The sequence below is a fragment of the Psammomys obesus genome, unplaced genomic scaffold (assembly GCF_907164565.1).
Source record: "Psammomys obesus unplaced genomic scaffold, mPsaObe1.curated_primary_1811, whole genome shotgun sequence".
In the NCBI taxonomy this organism is placed as follows: Eukaryota; Metazoa; Chordata; class Mammalia; order Rodentia; family Muridae; genus Psammomys; species Psammomys obesus.
The window spans coordinates 656,409-675,854 of NW_026592481.1; the positions used below are offsets into that span (position 1 = coordinate 656,409).

Sequence of the window (19,446 nt, forward strand, 5' to 3'; positions counted from 1 at the left end):
TGTATTTCTGGCTGGCTTGGAACTCATTATGTGGACCAAGCTGGCCTTGTACCCACAGAAGTCTGCTTGCCACTACCTACTATGTGCTGAGTAATTTAAAGGCTTGTTTTTGTTTGAGAAATTCGTAGGTGATCCAGACTGGCTTTGAACTTGCTGAGGACCTCTGATCTCCATGATGAGCTCTGATCTCCCTGCCCTCATCTGTTGAGTGCCATGGTAAATTGTATACTCTACCACATATTTATGTAGTGTTGTGGATTGAACCCAAGGGTTTGTGCATGCTAGGCAAGCACTCTCTGAGTTACAACCCCATTCCCTAGAGCAAGTTTTAAAGAGAATATGGAAAAGTATTTAAATCAGTGCCTAAACGGCAGAGGAGGCATATACTATTTTCAATAAATTAATACTGAGGACAAATAAGTAAATACATGTTTTCCAGGAAAATGATAGCCAGAAATTGATACAAATCCTAACAGCTCATAAGATCTGACCCAATGAATAAGTGGCATAGTATCAGCTGAATGGTAATTTGAAGTCAAATATGCAGTGTCAATACAGTAAGTAAAAAGAAATTTCATTCCCTGTCCATTAAGGCATTAGGCAGTATAGATTACTAGAAGACTGCTTTTCCTTGTATCCCAAAGTATTTAGAGAGCACAAATGACTGAAGATAGTCCATAAATAGACACATCGATACTTTGATGAATTTGCCATATCCAGCCAGCACAAGCCCTGTGATGGATGAAAACAGAATTCAGTGGAGAAGGAAGGGAGGGAGAATGGGAGGGGGTTAGAGAGGAACGGAGAGGAAATGGTGGTGACACCTTCTGTCTTACCTAGGCACACTCTTCCATTTGGGCCCAGGCGGAGGCCAGAGGATGGACACACACACCGTGGTCCTTCTTCTGTGTCTTCACAGCTGTACTGGCAGTTTGTCCTAGCACACGTCCTAGAATCTGCAAAAGTAGACAAAGATTAACTAAGAAAGTCTCTTCCAATTCTGAGATGTGAAATGTAGTATGTCTTAGGATAGGCTTCATGGTCTGGGTCCTAAATTGAAACCCAAGAGGAATCTGGGAAGGAATGTTGTCATGGCGGCCCATGGGATGAAGCTCACTCACTTATGGTTTGTTTTATTGACCAATGAAATGCACTGCACTTGATTATCTCGAGGCAGAACATACAGCTCTGATTGTACCCCCTTCTCTTTCCCTTTCTCTCTCTGTGTGTCTGTCTCTGACTCTGTGTGTCCTTTAAATTGAAACATTTTCTTCTCACGTATCTCAGACTGGCCTTGAACACAGTGTGCAGCCTTAAAACTTTCTGATTCTCCATTTCAAAAATTCTGAGATAACAGGAATGTGACACACCTGGTTTATGCAGTACTGAGGAGTAAACCCAGGGTCTGTATAAGGTAGGTAAGCATGATACAAACTGAACTCCCTCCTCAGCCCTTTTCTCACTTACATGCACTCAGATCACTAAGTCACATGGCCAGTGTCTAGAGGATGAAAACTAACTGCTGATGTAGATTATCAGTGTGAGTAGTTAGAGTAAAATAACTCAAGAGATCTTTGAACAAATGTGTAGCCTCAAGCCACAGAATTTGGTGTGTCAGGCACCTGTAATAATGTGGCAGTTACAGGTGGTCACTCCCACAACAGCTATTCTGGGCCCCATTTTCCTTGTCATTTTTACCATTGTGAAAATGTATAGCTGACAATCCAGATACTTGTCTGGCTTCCCTTGCAGCTGAAAGTGGCTACATGTCTTGGTGTGGCCAAAGAAAAACAAAGATAAGTCTACTGGAGGGATTGCAGATGGATCTCCGTTGTAGAGTGCTTGCCTAGTCTGCATGATGCACTGCATTTGATCCCTAGCACCACACCACAGGTATCTGTTGTTTTTCCACTGTGTACTCCAGGCTAGTTGGCCTGGAGACCTCTAGGGATTCTTCTGTTCCTATGTCAATGGGTATGGTAGCACATGCTTGCAATCTCAGCTCTTGGGGGAAGTGAAATGAGAATCACAAGTTCAAGGTTATTTTAGCTACGTAGTGAGTTTGAGGGGAACCCAGGATGCATGGGATTCTGTTTCAAACAAGCAAGCAAACAAAAGTAAGATGAGTCTGTTGTGAAAGATGCTGACTGAATGATAAGAGGAGCAGGCATGAAAGAAGCAGTGGCTCATTGGTAGCACCTCTATCTCCTTTTCTTTGCTTATTTTTAATGTGTACATGACACCGGGAGCTAAAGCAGCCATATGATCGCTGAGAGGCCACAAACATGAGTAGAAAATCACTCTGAGGACAGTGGAGACTAAGTCTTTATTAACATTCATTGAAACTGGTTGTCTTCAACATTTTAAATAAATGACATAGTTTTTAGTCACTTTTTGCTTAACACAACTTATTTCACAAAAATATACTTACTAAGCAAAAGTTCAATATATATGGATTGTAAATGCATATGAACTTAAAAAAAACCCATCATGCAAGCATGAATGTATGCAACTGTGTGTGTGGGATGTGCATGGATGTGCACATGCATGGATGTGCATGTTTACATGTGTGAGTTCAGGTGTGTATGTATGTGCCACAATATCTGTGTGGACAACTGTGGGTGCCAGGCCTCACTTTCCAAGAATGTTGATTGATGTTGTTTTTCCACTGTGTACTCCAGGCTAGCTGGCCTGGAAATGTCTAGGGAGTCTTTTATTTTTATTCCACATCTTCCTACAGTGTTGTGTTGTTGGGATTTTAGACCATTGTGCTATGTGTTTTGTTTTTACAATTGTTCTGGGGATTTGAACTCAGGTCTTCATGCTGGCAGGACAAGTGCTTTTGACCTACTGAGCCATTTCCCAGCCCCCTCAAAACATCTTATATTCCCAGACCAGTGATCACAATCATGATTTTGTTAAATATACTCCATTCACCCACCTCCATAAAATATTAGTCACCAAGAGGGACCAGAGACAGTGAAATGGGCCAGGAGGAAATAAATCAGCACCCAGGAAATAGATCAAGGACTATTCCTTAAGCTCTTATTGGTGAGGCACAAATAATCCTCAGAGGTAAAGAAAGAGGATGCAGGAATGGAGACTTAATGTAAGAAAACAAATACCTACTCATGATTATATTATTCATTTCTCTTCTCTTTAGCTCTCTTCTTTGAAACTTAATTATGAAAATTAACTATCTTTCCATATGGAGAAAGATATCTCTTTTTGGCACTGAATGGGCTCTCCCAGAATGTTTCAGAACCATCCGTTAGCATTCATCTTTTAAAAAGTTTGAAGTGATCACTGTAAAAGCCAAGATAATGGTCCCCTTTGGGGAGGTCTAAGAGGAGGAAGTTCTGAAAAGGCTTGGGTAGCTCAACTGATAAGGCTCCTGATCCTGAATCTGAGAGAAGGACATTCTGGTTGGTGGTAGTCACAAGAGTGCTGTACCAGAATTCATTAAGCTACAAGATTGTTTCCTGTAGGTTTCTGTTTAATTCCTAAGACTAAGGATATTTGAAAAAGACACTGCAAATGTGTGTGGTATCTCTTAGATTTGTATGCTAAGGGAGGATCTGAGTTAATGGTGATGTAGGGCTAGGACAAAGAAGCCAGGGGAGAGCTAGGCATCTGGGGATGGGCTAGGGGCCTACATAACTGCAACCCTAGGAAACTGGGTGACTGCAGCAGGCTTGTGTTTTCTGTGGGGGTGGGAGAGGGGCAGAAGAAAATGAGATGGCAAAAGAGGAGGGAAGGCAGGCAGGGAAGGTGGGTTTGCCTTTCAGGTGCAATAAAAAACTTAAAAAGCCTCTCCCCTCAAGGAATGAATGGATGGAGACTCCCACCCTCCCACAGGACATGAGTTTCATTATCACAGAAGGGCTTTTATTTCCCGGAATGTGAGCCAGAATGCATTTCCAACTAGACACACTAATCTCTGGGAGCGGGGCAAGTGGCGTGAGAAAGATAGCTTGTGGGAAGGATTGATGTCTTGGGATGGTGTGGAAATTTATCACCTCCCTTTGCTCACCATGCCTAGTTTCATGATAAAATTGATTTTCCCCATTGAGCTTTTTTTTTCTTTTATAAAGTAAATGTCTAGAAGAAGAGAATCCATAGAGACAAAAAGCAGATTTGTAGCTGTTGAGGGCAACAGGGAGTGGCTGCTAATAGTTATGTTTTTTTTTTTTTTTTAGTATGTTTTAAATTTTGTTAAAGTAGTGTGTGTGTGTGTGTGTGTGTGTGTGTGTGTGTGAGAGAGAGAGAGAGAGAGAGCACAAATGAGTGAGCATGTGTGTGTGTGTGTGTGTGAGTGTTATTTACATGAACGCCATAGTACACATGTGGAGGTCAGAGGACAACTTTCAGAACTTGATTCTTGTCTTCTGCCTTGTTGAGCCATAGTCTCTCTTGTAACTTGTTACACTGTGTATGTCATGAACTTCCTGCCAATGCTCCTGTCTCCACCTCCCATATTTGAATTAAGAGTGCTGGGAATTACGAATGGGAGCCAGGCTTTTGAGAGTTCCAGGCATCAAACTCAGGCCATCAGGCTCGCATGGCCAGTATTTTTATCCATCAAGCCACCTTGCCAGCTCAATGGTTGTGCTCTCTTTAGGGGTGATGAACTTGTTCTGGGACTTGATTGTGGTGGTGGTGGCTGAACATTGTGATGGTTGCAGGTCACTGGTTTGCTCAGTTTCAAATGGTTAAAATGGTGAATTTTATGTTGTGCACATTTTACCATAATTTTTTAAAAAGGAGGTGCCCAAAGATGTTTTAGCCTTTGGAGTTGTCAAAGACTTTTTTTTGTGGTTTTTTTTTTTTTTTTTTTTTTTGAGGCAGAGTCTCATGTATCCCCATGTTGATTTCAAGCTTGATTTATAACTCGATTTGACTTTGAACTAACTTCTTATCCTCCTGCTTCCACCTCCTGAATGCTAGCATTACAGAAATGTACTATCATGCATGCTTATGTGGTGCTGGGGCTCAAACCCCAGGGATTTTTTTTTTTTTCATGCTAGGCAAGCACTCTACCAACTAAGCCATATTCTTAACTTTAAATATGTTTTGTTTTTTTTGAGAAAGGGTTTCACTATGTAGTCCTGCCTAGCCTGGAACTCACTATGTAGATGAGACTGGCCTCAAACTCACAGAGACCACAGAGACCTGATTGCTTCTACCTTATGAATGCTGGGATTAAAGATGTGCAGGACCACACCAGGATAACCCTAGATATGTTTTCAAAGTTACTCAACTAAGTCACTTGCACCGTGCAACAAATATCAAGTGGCAAGGCTTCAGTATTAAATGGCTGCTGAAACTTACTTGAACATGTGGCATCTGGTAGAAGTATGTGGCCGCTGAGGCAAAAGCATTTATAGCTACCGTGTGTATTCACACACCTGTGCTGGCATGGCCGGGGTTTGACTCCACATTCATTCACATCTGCAGGGCAGTCAGAAAAGAGAGAAAAGTTAATGGAGTCAGGAAACACTCATGTGGGGAAGATTAGATGCCAATTTGGGCAAGGACAAAGGGTCACCTTCCCTGTGCCACTTACCTCCTTTCAAACTGTCAAATGTCTTTCCATTTGGAAAGATTGGTGATGTGTAGAGTAAATAGGACAATCATTCACTATGGGAGGGAATGGAAATTGCTACAGGTACTATGGAAAACTGAAGTTAGAAACAGGTCTACCTATGAGCTAGCAGTTCCAGTCATGGGTATATTCATAACAGAAATGTTGAGTATCCTTTCACATCACACATACAAAACATATACTAAAGGGATCATAATAGCATATGTATTAGTAGAAGTGATTCAAACACACTTCATCGGGATGGCTATGTGATGAGTATATTGTGTAGCAGTTAAATAGAAGAAACCAGAAGTATAGGCAACAGAGGATGATTCTCACAAACGGATATCAAGTAGAATAAGATGGATAAATCTATTGCATACATCCTGTGATAGATGAAGTGAAGTCAAGATATGCTTTTTTCTAGTTGGGAACAGTGCTGCATGCCTGTTATCCCAGCTTTCTGGGAGGCAGAGGCAGGCAGATCGCTGTGAGTTTAAGGCTAGCCTGGTCTACAAGGTGAGTCCAGGATAGCCAAGGCTGCAAAGAGAAACCCTGTTTTGAAAAAACAACAAAAAACATGATTTTCTCTCTCTTTCCATCCATCCATCCAACCACGGATCGATCTATCTATCTATCTATCTATCTATCTATCTATCTATCTATCTATCTATCTATCTATCTTGACACTATAGCCCAGGCTGCCTTTGAAGTTGAGGCAGTCCTCATTCTTCATCCTTTCTAGTGCTAAGGTCACCAGCATGAGCTGTTAGGGAAGTAGTTAAAGGCATAAATACTCATACTGTGTGTTTCTACCTCTTCATTTAAGTAGCATCACATATGAGTGTACATATATTAAACATGTATAACTTGGGCCAGAGAGATAGCTTGGCAGATAAAAGTACTTGCTGCACAAGCCTGACAGCCTTGAGTTTCATCCCATACAGCTCATTGCAGCAGCACTGTTGTGACCAACATCCATTAACTTAGCTCACACCATTCTAGGGAGAACCTCAACAGGCAGCTGGTTGCAGCATATTGAATTGCAAGTGAAGGTGTTCACTGGGTGATTACAATGCCATGTATGCAGATTAATCCTAAACGATTAAGCAACAGAACAAACATGTGTAAGGAATAAAGCCTGGGGTGAACAGTGCTCAATGCTAGCCATGATTTGGCTAACTGGCATGTTCAAGAAAGCATTAGTTTTCTTTCTGAGCTTCTTAGTATGTTTTTGTAAAAGAAAAAAAAAAGGAATAAATGACATTTCTTTTAAAATAAGAACATGATAAAGGGGGTAGGCTAGAGGTGTAGCTCAGCTGGATATGTGCTCATCTAGCATGGACAAAGCCCTGAGTTTAATACCTAGTGCCACAAAAAAAAAAAATATGCGTGTTTGTAATCTTAGCACTCAGGAGGTGGATACAGGAAAGAATCAAGGTCATTCTTAGTCTGGCATACACGAGACTCTGTCTGACAAAGGAAGAAGATAAAGAAGAGAAAAATTATTAAAAGAAATTGTGATAAAAGGGTCTGTCTTGTGTTTGGAAGTATGATTGTGAAGAAGGAGTCATGGCTTCACTCCCCCAAGGAAGATATAGAAGGGAGAAAAAAAAAATCACCAAATTCCACAGAAGAGAAAAAGACAATTCTGAATGGTGGCAGGCAGAGTATGTCCTTGAAAAGTAAAACAATAGTTGTTCCTGCCTTTGGAAAGTTCTGTATATGCATATTTTTTAACCCCCCGAAGCTTCCTTTTCCATTTGCTTGTCCCCTTGACCGTATCATCTCCCTCACACACTCCAACCATGTTAACCATGTTATTGGTGTTTAAACTTTTTTTTTTTTTTTTTTTGGTTTTTTGAGATAGTTTCTCTGTAAATATCCTGGCTGTCCCGGATTAGCTTTGTTAGACTGGCCTCAAACTCAGAGATCCAAGTGCCTCTGTCTCCCTGAGTGCTGGGATTAAAGGCGTGAGCCACCATGCTTGGCTTTTTTGTTTTTAACTCTTATTACTTTGTTATCTTTTGCACAAACGTGTGTGTGTGCATGCACACATGTGTGAGTATGTGCCTGTGAATACACCATCTCACTGGCTCCAAATGCCACCCTCTTTTAAGGGAGGAATTGAAATATGTTGACTGGACATAATGGAAAACCCATCCCATCACTTGGGTTTAAGCCAGAGGTGACTCACTCCTGCCTTTGAAAGAGAATTTTTGGGAAACACATTAGCTGAGGCCTGTTGCTTTGATCAGGCTGCCATGGGATAGGTAGATTGCAGGCAGAGAGACAACCTCAAAACTTGAGACAACCGGACCACTCTCTCAATATTAATATTTAATAGAATTTGAGAACTAGCATGAGAAATAGGCCCTCTAGTCCAAAGGACTCCAAAAAAGATCTACAGAAAAAAGCACCTGGGATGAAAGAGATCTCACGGATGAACCTGTGGTTCTCAGTGTTTGCTCTCTGTGCATGTTTGTGTGGGCTTGTGTACATGAGTTTGAATGAGGAGGCCAGGTGCTATGGCTAGATTTTTGGATTCAAGAGAGGGTTCAGCTATTAGGCTAGGCTGGCTGGCCAGTGAGCCCTACACATCAAAGTTTCTTATCACCATGCCCAGCTTTTTTTGTATGTGGGTACTAGGATCTGAACTTTTAACTGCTGAGCCATGTCTCTGTCTCCCTGGAAATTTCTCATGAGAGAAGTCAACTGCAATTTTCTGGTTGTGCGCAACCTTATCATAGGGCTGGGGGTGGGGAGTACTTTCTTAACTACTGGGGCTTTCTTTATGCAAGAGTTGCTCAACTTCTCTTGACATTTGAGTCCAGATCATTCCTCTATGTGGAGGTTGGTCTGTATTGTTGGGTGTTTAGAAGAAGGGATGAGATTTGTTCAGTAGATAACCAGTAGCAACACCTTTCCTAGCAGTGAAGACTCAAACTGCGTCCAGACATTGCCAGACATTCCCTGAATACAAAATTACCCTAGTTGAAACATCTAGTCTACAGCCAAGACCAAGGTGGCCTTTTTTTCTATCAAGGTGTTTTTGTTTGTTTGTGTGTTTGTTAGTTAGGAGACAGGATCTCTTGTAGCCAGGTTGAAACTTTAATCTTCCTGCTCCTACTGTCCAAGTACTAGGACTGCAGGAATTTGCTATCATGCCCTGTTTATTCCTTACTGGAAATCAAATCCAGGGTGTTGCGCATGCTAGGGAAATAATCTATTAACTGACCTCTAGCTCCAGCATTGGAGTGTTTTTTTTTTTTTTTTTTTTTTTTTTTTTGGTGTTTTTTTTTTTTTTTTTTTTTTTTGTGTGTGTGTGTTTTGTTTTGTTTTTTTTTTTTCACTATAATTCCCACAGTCTCTCAACATCAACATCTATTGCCATTTGGACTGAACCATTTTTCTTGGTACAGGGCACTTCTGGGAACTGTAAGGTGATGTGTTGGTTTGAATAGGAATGGCCCCCACAGGCTCATATATTTGAATGTTTGGTTATTAGGAAGTGACAAAACTGTAAGGTGTGTCTTTGTTGGAGTAGGTATGAACTTCTTGGAGCAAGTGTGTCACTAAGAGTGAGCTTTGGATTTCAAATGCTTAAGCCAGGCCAAGTTTCTCTCTCTTCCTGATGCCTGTTGATCTGGATGTAGAAATCTCAGCTACTTCTCCAACACTAGGTCTGCCTGCAAGCTTCCATGCTTCCTACCATGATGATAATGGACTAAACCTCTGAACTTTAAGCCAGCCCCAGTTAAATGTTTTCCTTTGTAAGAGTTTCTGTGGTTATGGTGTCTCTTCACAGCAATGAAACCAAAACTTAGACAAGTATTTAGCTAGGAGATACCAGCAGCACGTCCTTCAAATGTCTTTCAACAGTGCCAGATATCCCATGGGTATGATTCCTGAGTTTGGCAACTAAAAATAAAGGATTCCAACTTAAGTTTAAATTTTAGGAAAGTAACTAGAATGTTTTAGCATGTACACATTCCATACAATATTACTATATAAATATATTTTACAATTATCACTCATATATTATCTGATAACTCTCTCCCTCTCTCTCTCTCTCTCTCTCTCTCTCTGGAGGACAGAGCTTTTGTTCTATACTTTTCTTGTTTAAGACAGAGTCTCAGATAACCCAGGCTGTTCTTTAGCACATAATAGAAACTGGTCTCAAACTCTTGATATTCCTGCTTCTACTTCCTATGTGCTGGGACTATAGTTGTGTGCCAGCAAACGTGGTCAATGTTCTAAGAGATATTAAATAAATTCTTAATTGTCAGTAGATAAATGGCCTAAGACAAATACCATAAATTGTCTTTTGAAATGCTCTGTTGTTGGGCTGGAGATGTAGCTCAGTTGGTAAAGTGCTTGCCTGGTTTGTAAAAGTCCTGGATTCCAACTTTATCATAATATACATTAAGTGTGGTAGCCCATACATACAATCCAAACACTTGGGGTGGTGGCAGGAGCATGAGAAGTTCAAGGTCTATCTCAGGCTACATATCAACATAGCAAACTTGGGATATGTGAGAATGTCACAAACCAAAAACAGAAACAGTGTGATCTCACACACCTCAAATCCTAGCACCCAGGAGGGAGAAGCAAGCAAATCTCTGTGAGTTCAAGGCCATCCTGTTTTATAGAGTGACAGCTAGAGCTACATAATAAGACATTATCTAGAAACTTCTCAGAAATGTATATGTTGAGTAAAAATATGCACACAATTCCATTTTTTAGATTTTTATATCACCAAAATATCACTCCAGAGTAAATGGCTGTGAGTGGATATGAGAAGAATGTTTGAGTTAGCATTGTATGCAGTGGAAAGGGATTGGAGAGAATGGAAATGGTGATGGTAAGAATGTAAACTTGTACAACCACTCAATCAATCTGGCGCTTTCTCAGACAATTAGGAATAGTGCTACCTCAAGACCCAGCTATACTACTCCTAGGTATATATCCAAAAAAGGCTCAAGTACACAATAAGGACATTTGCTCAACCATGTTTGTAGCAGCTTTATTTGTAATAGCCAGAAGCTGGAAACATCCCAGATGTCCATCAACGGAAGAATGGATACAGAAATTGTGGTACATCTACACAATGGAGTATTACTCAGCAATGAAAAACAAGAAAATCATGAAATTTGCAGGTAAATGGTGGGAACTGGAAAGGATCATCCTGAGTGAGCTATCCCAGAAGCAGAAAGACACACACGGTATATACTCACTCATATAGACATAAAATATAGGGTAAACCTACTAAAATCTGTACACTTAAAGAAACTAATCTAGAGGGAGGACTCTAGCTAAAATGCTCAATCCACATCCCAAAAGGCAAAGAGGATGGACATCAGAAGAAGAAGAAAACAGGAAACAAATTAGGAGCCTCCCACAGAGGGCTTCTGAAAGGCTCTGCCCTACAGACTATCAAAGCAGATGTTGAGACTTACGGCCAGATGTTGAGACTTTGGGGAGAATGCGGGAACCTTATGAAAGAAGTGGGAAATAGTAAGATCTGGAGAGGATAGAAGGTCCACAAGGAGAGCAACAGAACCAAAAAATTTGAGCACAGTGGTCTTTTCTGAGACTCATACTCCAAACAAGTACCATGCATAACCTAGAACCCCTGCACAGATGTAGCCCATGGCAGTTCAGTGTCCAAGTGGGTTCCCATAGTAATGGGAACAGGGACTGCTTCTGACATGAACTGATTGCCCGGCTCTTTAATCACCCCCCCCCCCCCAAGGGAGAAGCAACCTTACCAGGCCACAGAGGAAGACAATGCAGCCACTCCTGATGAGACCTAACAGACTAGGATCAGAAGGAAGAAAAAGAAACCCTCCCCTACCAGTGGACTTGGGGAGGGGCATGCATGGAGAAGAGAGAGGAAGGGAGGCATTGGGAGGGGAGGAGGGAGGGAACTAGAGGGGGGATGCAAAGTAAATAAAGTGTAAAAAAAATAAAAAAAATTAAAAAATACAACATTTTTTTCATAAATGATAAACATGTTCATACTAAAGACTAGGGCATGGCCTTAAGAAGTTTGAACTCTGTGCATACTGACAGGTAAGAATACCCATGAGAAATACTGATGCTTATAGGGTCATGAAAAAGGGATCTGAAGATCTAGGGTAGTGGTTCTCAACCTTCCTATTGCTATGACCTCTTAATACAGTTCCTCATGTTGTGGTGACCCCCTAACCATAAAATTATTCTCACTGCTACTTCATAACTTTAATTTTGCTACTGTTATGAATTGTAATGTGAATATTTGATATACAGTATATACAGTATGTGTGAAATGCAATCCCTGTGAAAGGGTCATTCAACACCTCCAAAGGGATCTTGACCCACAGGTTGAGAACCACTGAGCTAGCGCAAACTGTGAATTATGGTTCTAATAATGGTTAGAGGTGGAGCCTCTCCCTGATGCCCTTCCTCCATTTGAGATGGGGTCTCATATATCCCAGGCCGGTTTAGAAATTGACATGAAGCCAAAGATGACCTTGAACTTTTTTGATCATTTTGTTTCTACTTCGCAAGTGCTAGGGTTACAGGTGTGTGTCATCATGTCAAGTTTATGCATTTCTGGGGATTGAACCCAGGGCTTTTTTCGTGCTGGGGAAAATCTCTACCAAGTGAGTTGTGTCACTAGCCCTTTCTTTTTTATTTTTATATCCTTATTCATTGCTGTTTTTTTTTCAAATAAAGAATTTATCATATTATTTAGATAATCTGAAAAACAATTATTTTAAGAGAGGCCTTTTATTTAGTAATTTGAAAAAAAAAACAGTCAGAAGTTTCACATTTATCAAGAAGAGATTGGCTGAAAACTCTTATCCTGAAACAATGTTCAAGATTTGACCACTAACACTTAAGAAACCCTCATTTCTTTCCTTCCTGACCCCACTGTAATGGCGTTTGTCCTAGGATCCTGGTGTTGCACTGACCTTGACTGCAGGTCTTCCCGGTATATCCTGGAAAGCATCTACATTTATTCGGTCCCACACACTCACCGAACTTGCATCTGGGCTCACACATAGCTGTAAGAGAGAAAGAGGTCCTGATGATACAGTAGACACACTGACAATGTGCACATGATAACTGTCTCCTACATGGCAGAGAACTCTTTGGGAAGGGACTGAGATCTGCTTCCTCTCTACTCCTCTTTCATCTTTTCCAACACTGAGCAGGAATTGCCTTGTAAACCAAACCAGCCTTCACACCCACCAAGCAATGAATGCTAATATATTGTACTCATTTGCTTAGTGTGGCCACATCTCCAGCATGAAAAGCTCCCCCAGACCACACTGCCAAAAACTTTTGCATGTCGACTGAAAACATTAATAAAAAAGGGAGAGTATTTGAGAGGAAGACATATCAGAGTGACATGGGCAAGTTCCAAGGTCTTTGTATTTCTTTCTTTCTGCCACTTGTCTCTTCTCATCTCTTAAGTATTTCTCTAGTTTTACTTTGGTCTCTCTCTCTCTCTCTCTCCCTGTGTGTGTGTTCATGTTTACATGTGTGTGGATGTGAATGCACATGTATGAACTTTAATGTGAAAGCCAGAGGACAATCTTTTGTGTCATTCTTCAGGTGGCATCTATTTAAAACAAAACAAAACAAAACAAAACAAAACAAAACAAAACAAAACAAAACATGTATTTGTATTTGGGGCCAGGGAATGCATATGCCATGACATACATGTAAAGGTCAGAGGACAACTTGCACCAGTTGGTTCTCTTTTTCTACCATATAGGTCCTGGGGATCAAACTCAGGTCATCACACTTGGCGGCAAATGGTCTTTTTCCAGTGAATCATCTTGCTGCACCCTGCCACCTTCATCTTGTTTCTGAGATAGAGTCTCTCACTGGCCTTAAGGATCACAAATTAAGGCTCACCAGTGAGTCTCAGAGACCACCTGCCTCTGCTTCTCCAGGGCCAGAATCACAAAAACGCTCAAGCATGCCTGGCTTTATTTGTTTATTTATTTATTAATCTGTGGATAGAATTTAGCTATTCATGCCTTTGTGACAAGCACTTTACAGACTGAGCCTTCGCCCCAGCTTTACTATTTTTCTTTGGGATGATCAATCTCTTTTTAGTGTTGTTTGCTACCATTAAATTTGAATAGCTCACTCTGATGGGCACTTGAAGCATGGTGATGATGGCGGCCTTAGAAGCATAGCATAGGCAGGGGTTGCTTTTCTGTTATTGACTTTTGTATCCAGATACATGGCATGAGGTAGGTATTCAATAACTCTCTCCTCAGTGAACAAAATGGTGCACTAATACAAGAAAGCTATAATGTTGCAGCTGAATTGGAGGCAAGGAAAGAAATGATCGAAGATGATAGCAAATTTGAAGCAGGCTCATAGGAAGGAGATAAACAAAATGAGTGAGACAATTTTTGTCTGTTACTGTGTTTTCAGTGTCCTCAGACAAAAACTTACAATTCACTTTTTATCTTGCAACATTTTATATAATGTTGGGAATATGCTACATATGAAAAAATAGATGTGCACGTGCAGATATAAGCCATACACAATCATACGCTATATATGCAAATATATTGCAGTGCTAGGTGTGAACTCAAGACCTTGTATATGTTAGCCACATGGTCTACCATTGAGCTACATTCCTAGCCCTTGTTTTTGTTTTTGTTTTGGGACAGGATTTCACTATGTAGCCTAGGCTAATAATGAACTCATGATTTTCTTGCTTCTGTTTCTTAAGTGCTGGAATTAGAAATGTGTGTCACCATGCCCAGAACACATATTTTTTTTTCAATAGTGAACAAAGCAATAGACACAGAAATTGTAGCAGGGAAATATTTTGGTTCTGAACAAGTCATAACCAATAAGGTAAAGAGAGAAAAAAAGATTTTCCAGCAAAAATTTTCCACTTTTAGAGACTAAAGAGATGGAGTTTAATTTTCACTGTCTCCTTTGTTATGAGCATGGACTTGGTGATGCAGCTTTAAGTTCAGATGTTACAAAAATAAATCTTTGAATTTTTTTAAGCCCCAAAGACCTGGAAGCTGATTTCCAATGTGATCCAGACAGGAAAGTCCAGGATGAATGCCAGATAGCACACAGGAGAAACAGTGAGTAATATCCTTGCTCTAAGTTTAAAACCTCAGAAAGATGTTTTCAATTTACAGTGACTTTGGATCTGTGATCAGAACAGCCAATCCAGCAAAGGGAAAATCAGTTTGTGTCTAAAACAGCCAAAGGCTGAAACACACTCTGCAGAAACTCAAACTCTCATGCTCAGTTCTCCCCCAGACTCCTCCATCTGCAGTTTTTCATCAGGGATTTGTCTTTGGACAGCACTTCATTCCAGGTCATTAGAGTGACATATATTTTGAGGTTAATGATACAGACTTGATCAGACTTCACTGTTGAGAGAAGATTTAGACAAGGGCAGAGGCAAAAGCTGGGGGCAGGGGTCCTGTGTACATTGGTGCAGGTCATTGAGAGAAACAAAGAGTGAACAGCAACAGATAGAAGAGAAGGCATCTCTGGACTGGGACCTCCCAGCCAGAATTTGGTATTGCTTGTTGGGGCAGGTCGATGTGTGTTTTTCTTACTGCATAGGCTGAACTCTGGTTTTGGAATAAGAATCCCAGTGAGAGGAGAGTGGCTATTCTTGTTATTTTGTGCTTCTAGGAACATATGGCCTTATAGACAAGAAGGAACATGCAGGTGTGTAGCACTGTTAGGAGAGTGTTTGCCTAGAATGCAAAAAGCCCGCGGTTTTTCCTCAGGACTACATAAACTGGGCATGGTGGTACAGGGCTATAATCCTGGCACTCAAGCAGCAGGATCAGGAGTTTAAGATCTTCAGCTATTAGAGAGTTTAAGGCTACATGAAACCCTGGAAAAAATAAACAAATTCAATAAAATATGATATATAATTTTATATCTAAGAGGTATTTGTTGCAAATTAAAACCTAAATATTCAACAAAGGCAACAGAGATGCTAACTATCTTTAGTTTCCAACACCTGCATATTGAACATTTTTCTTAAACTCTCCATTGGATCTTTTAACCTTTTGCTTTACAGTCCTTCACGCCTGTGATACACAGTCCATGAAATCACTGACCTTGTGATTGGTTGTACATACTGTGGCTAAACTACTCTGATCCAGTTGAAGAACAGCCCTTGCAGAAAGCCAAAGCTCAGTCTCACTTGCTCACCAGTGGCATGCTGGATCTGACTGAATTTTAATAGCAGTAAGTGTTGAGGTTTGTGAAGCTGTAAGAAATTATAAGTCACATGTCTCAGGTGACTTTTACCCCTTTCCACCTGACTGCCTTCAAAGAAGAATTTTTAATGTTGTGTCTAGGTAAAGAACAAAGATACGTTTAATGTTCCCGTCACCTGGTGCTTTGAAGGACAGAAGTGTGACAAGAGTCACTGGTCCTTTCTGAGTCCATGGTAATTTATGAAGAATTTTTTTTTTCTGTGTGACAGGCAGTAAGCACACAATTTACTGCCTCCGCTCTGGACCTTATGAGGAGTATTGTCCTCTTCATGTTCCAGAAGAGGAAACAGAGCCTTAGTGAACTTCACTAACTTCTCCAAGGTCACCCACATGGGTCATAATACATCGAATCATGCTGCATACTTAGCAAACATTCTACCAGCTGAGGTACATACATCTGCCCTTTTAATTAACACAGGACCTAGCTGTTGTTTCATAAATTTCAGATATCAAGTTCTGCCCTCCCCTACAGTCAATCTAGATATTTTAAAATCTCGTGTTTGTTCTTTGACAATTTTTTGTGTGTACACAATGTATTTTGATCATATTCAGCTCCCAATATACCTCCTCTTATCTCCCTTCCATGCCCGCTGAACTCCTTTTCCTTTCCAACAAGCCTTCCTCCTATTTCCACATCACTTGCTTTTTTAGACCCTGTGGTGATTTGAATAAGCATGGGCCCCATAGGCTCATACGTTAGGATGCTTGGCCTTGAGGAGTGTCATTACTTGAGAGGAATTAGGAAGTGTGGCTTTATTGGAGGAAATGTGTCACTGGGAGTGGGCAGTGAGGTTTCAAAAGCCCAAGCCAGGCCCAATGTCTCTCTCTTCCTGCTGCCTACATACCCAGATCTAGAACTCACAGCTTCTCTAGCACCATGTCTGCCTGTGTGCTGCCATGCTCTCTACCATGAAGATGATGGACTAAACCTTTGAAGCTGTAAGCAAGCCCCAGTTAAATGCTTTCTTTTTATAAGAGTTGCCATGGCTATGGTGTCTCTTCACAGAAATAGAACAGTGACTAAGACAGACCCACTGAGTTCAATTAGGGTGTTTGCATAAATGTGGGTAGTTGTTGGGATACTAACTGGGGCACAGGGAAATTACCATTGGTTACCTTACTGAAAAATAATGACCTCTACCACCCTAGTAGCTATTCGTGTAGCTATCTGGGGGCCAGCTACAATGGGGGGTGTTGGGTCAGGGAAAGGCCTATGAGGATATAATGTAGCATTTCAATGCATTTATGGAACATTCAGGCATAACATTACCTTATTTAACAGCTAAGGAACTCATGATTAGGCATTTGATACTTTCTGGGGACAGTGAAAGCAGATTTTTACACTGAGAAGTGTCAAGGAGTATCACTACTTGAGAGGAATAAGGGGGTGTAGCCTTAATGGAGGAAGTGTGTCACTGGGGGTGGACAGTGAGTTGTCTATTCCAGACAACATAACCAATTAATTGCATTGGAGAAATGCAAGTTTGATGGCTCTCGATCACAAATATGGGCAAATAAGGAAAACCGCATAAAAATTTAAAAAGGCAGATGTTCATCTCAGCTTTCTGAAATCCTCTGGAAATTATCAGAGGTCTCTCAATAAGCTCCTAACACAGAATCTGAGAAACCGCATCTAAGAAATAGTCTGTTTTCTTAGCCTTTAACCTGCACAGAATAATGGAAAAACAACACCTTTGCATACCTGCATGCATTTCTTGCTATTAGAAACAACAGTTAAGGAATTTAAAAATGGGGGTGGCACATCTATAAGATATAAAGGTCCCTGTTCTACTTCGTAGCCAGAGACTACTTGGCTATTAGACTATAGATAATAATTAAATATGATAATAATTAATATGATAATAATTAAATTAGATAATAATGTATATTTCATTAGAAATCAGTTAGAAAAAGCTATAATTAGAAGGAGTTAATTGGTTTGGTTTTGCCCATCTCAGTTCCTACAGATTAAACCCAACCAAAGTCAAACCAAACCCTAGTTATACTTGCTCAAATTAGTAATCTAAATAATAATGAACATGAAAGTCTCTTAAAATAACTCCAGTCTACTGTGATAGTGTTGACCATTCTGGATACCAAAACTTTGAATATTGGTAGTTACCCATGTCTTTACCCCAGAGAATCCATTGGCAGCTAGCTGTGTCATAGACTGATACATAGGCATCCTGACCCAATTGCTGGGTAGTCTGAATTTTTACAAAACTTACCTTCACATACTCCCTTGCTGTTCCTTTTCCAGCCATAGCAGCAGGCCATCTTAGTTCCATAGTGACAGATCCCGGGCTGGTGTGCTAGTGCTGGCAACCTGTAATCCCTTGGACTGTGGATAAATAACTGTGTTAGTATTAAGAAAACAGAGAGGGCCACTGTGACTCTTCTTGCCATAGGAGCAACAGGAACGTTGTCAAGTACCTGGGTGATTTCCACAGACCTGAGGTAAGTACTAGATTTCACGGGGAGGCTGTGCGGACCAAATCCAACCAACCAATCAAAACAAACAAACAAAACCCCCTACATTTTGGTGTTGACAGCCTCTGCCTTCCATTCCTTGACAACGTTCCTCTAGTTTTGTCCGTTCCCTTTTTACCTATGGTTAAAGAAATTGGCTACAGAATCTCTAAAGGTAGCGTGAAAGTGACCAAAAGAAAGTGTACATTTTGGAAACTGGTAGAGTGCCACTTCTCCAATCTGTTCTGAATGGGTACAGTGGCTTTCCAGTTCTGGCTTTGTGTCAGTGACTCACTGGCTGAGCGGTTTTGGCTCAGACAAGAGCTTTGCACTTTTACCTCATGGCCACTTGGGAGTCATGGAACAGCCCGGAATCACCGTACACTATGGGCAGTTAAGAATGGGAGACTATTTTGCCAAGTCTTCTCAGGTTACAAAGGAGGAAACTCCAACACCCTACAGTGGAGGCATGTCCCCAAAGCAGAGCCAGGTGCTGGGGATTTAAACTTGCTGGGCTTCAGAACAGCCTCTTGGAAAGACAATTTGCTAAACTTTTAACTGTTGAGCAACAAGATTAGCTATTGAGCAACAAGCCCCTGCAAATGTATTCTCAAAGGGACTAGGGGGTAAATATTTCAGGCTTTGCAGGCCATAATAGGTTTCTGTCTATGTGCAAAAGCAGCCGTAGGCAATAGCAAACAGATGTGTATGATTGCTCTAACCGTACTTTATTTTGGGGGCTGGGAAGCTAGCTCAGTCAGCAACGTCTCACATGTATCCCTGGCTGCCCTTGAACTTGCCATGTAACCAAGGATGACACTGGATTTCTCATCTTCCTGCTTTCTCTGTCCTAGTACTGAGATTATAGGCAAGTACTACAATTTCCATTTTAGGTGTTGCTGAGGATCAAACTCTGGGCTTCCTGGATGTCACATGAGCACTCTTTCAACTGAACTACATCCACATCCTTGAACATATTATTCTTTTATTCCATTATCAACCATTTGATATGTTAAAGCTGGCTTTGGCTCAGATGTTGTGTAAAATGGGGCCACCTTGGTCTGTGGATTGTAGCTTGCTGACCCTTGATCTGAAGAGTGAGCCACTGCTTCC

General features: G+C 40.9%; 1 protein-coding gene across 1 annotated transcript in view; it reads right to left on the reverse strand.

Annotated features, from left to right (window-relative positions):
• Egfl6 (EGF like domain multiple 6) overlaps positions 1 to 19,446 on the reverse strand; it is a 67,442-nt gene that overhangs the window by 30,134 nt on the left and 17,862 nt on the right. Inside the window, exons 2-5 of the mRNA XM_055613357.1 lie at positions 18,093 to 18,205; positions 12,544 to 12,636; positions 5,332 to 5,451; positions 837 to 956 (exon numbers count right to left, since the gene is read on the reverse strand). Coding sequence (XP_055469332.1) covers positions 837 to 956; positions 5,332 to 5,451; positions 12,544 to 12,636; positions 18,093 to 18,205 — 446 coding nt within the window. The remainder of the gene's footprint in view (positions 1 to 836; positions 957 to 5,331; positions 5,452 to 12,543; positions 12,637 to 18,092; positions 18,206 to 19,446) is intronic.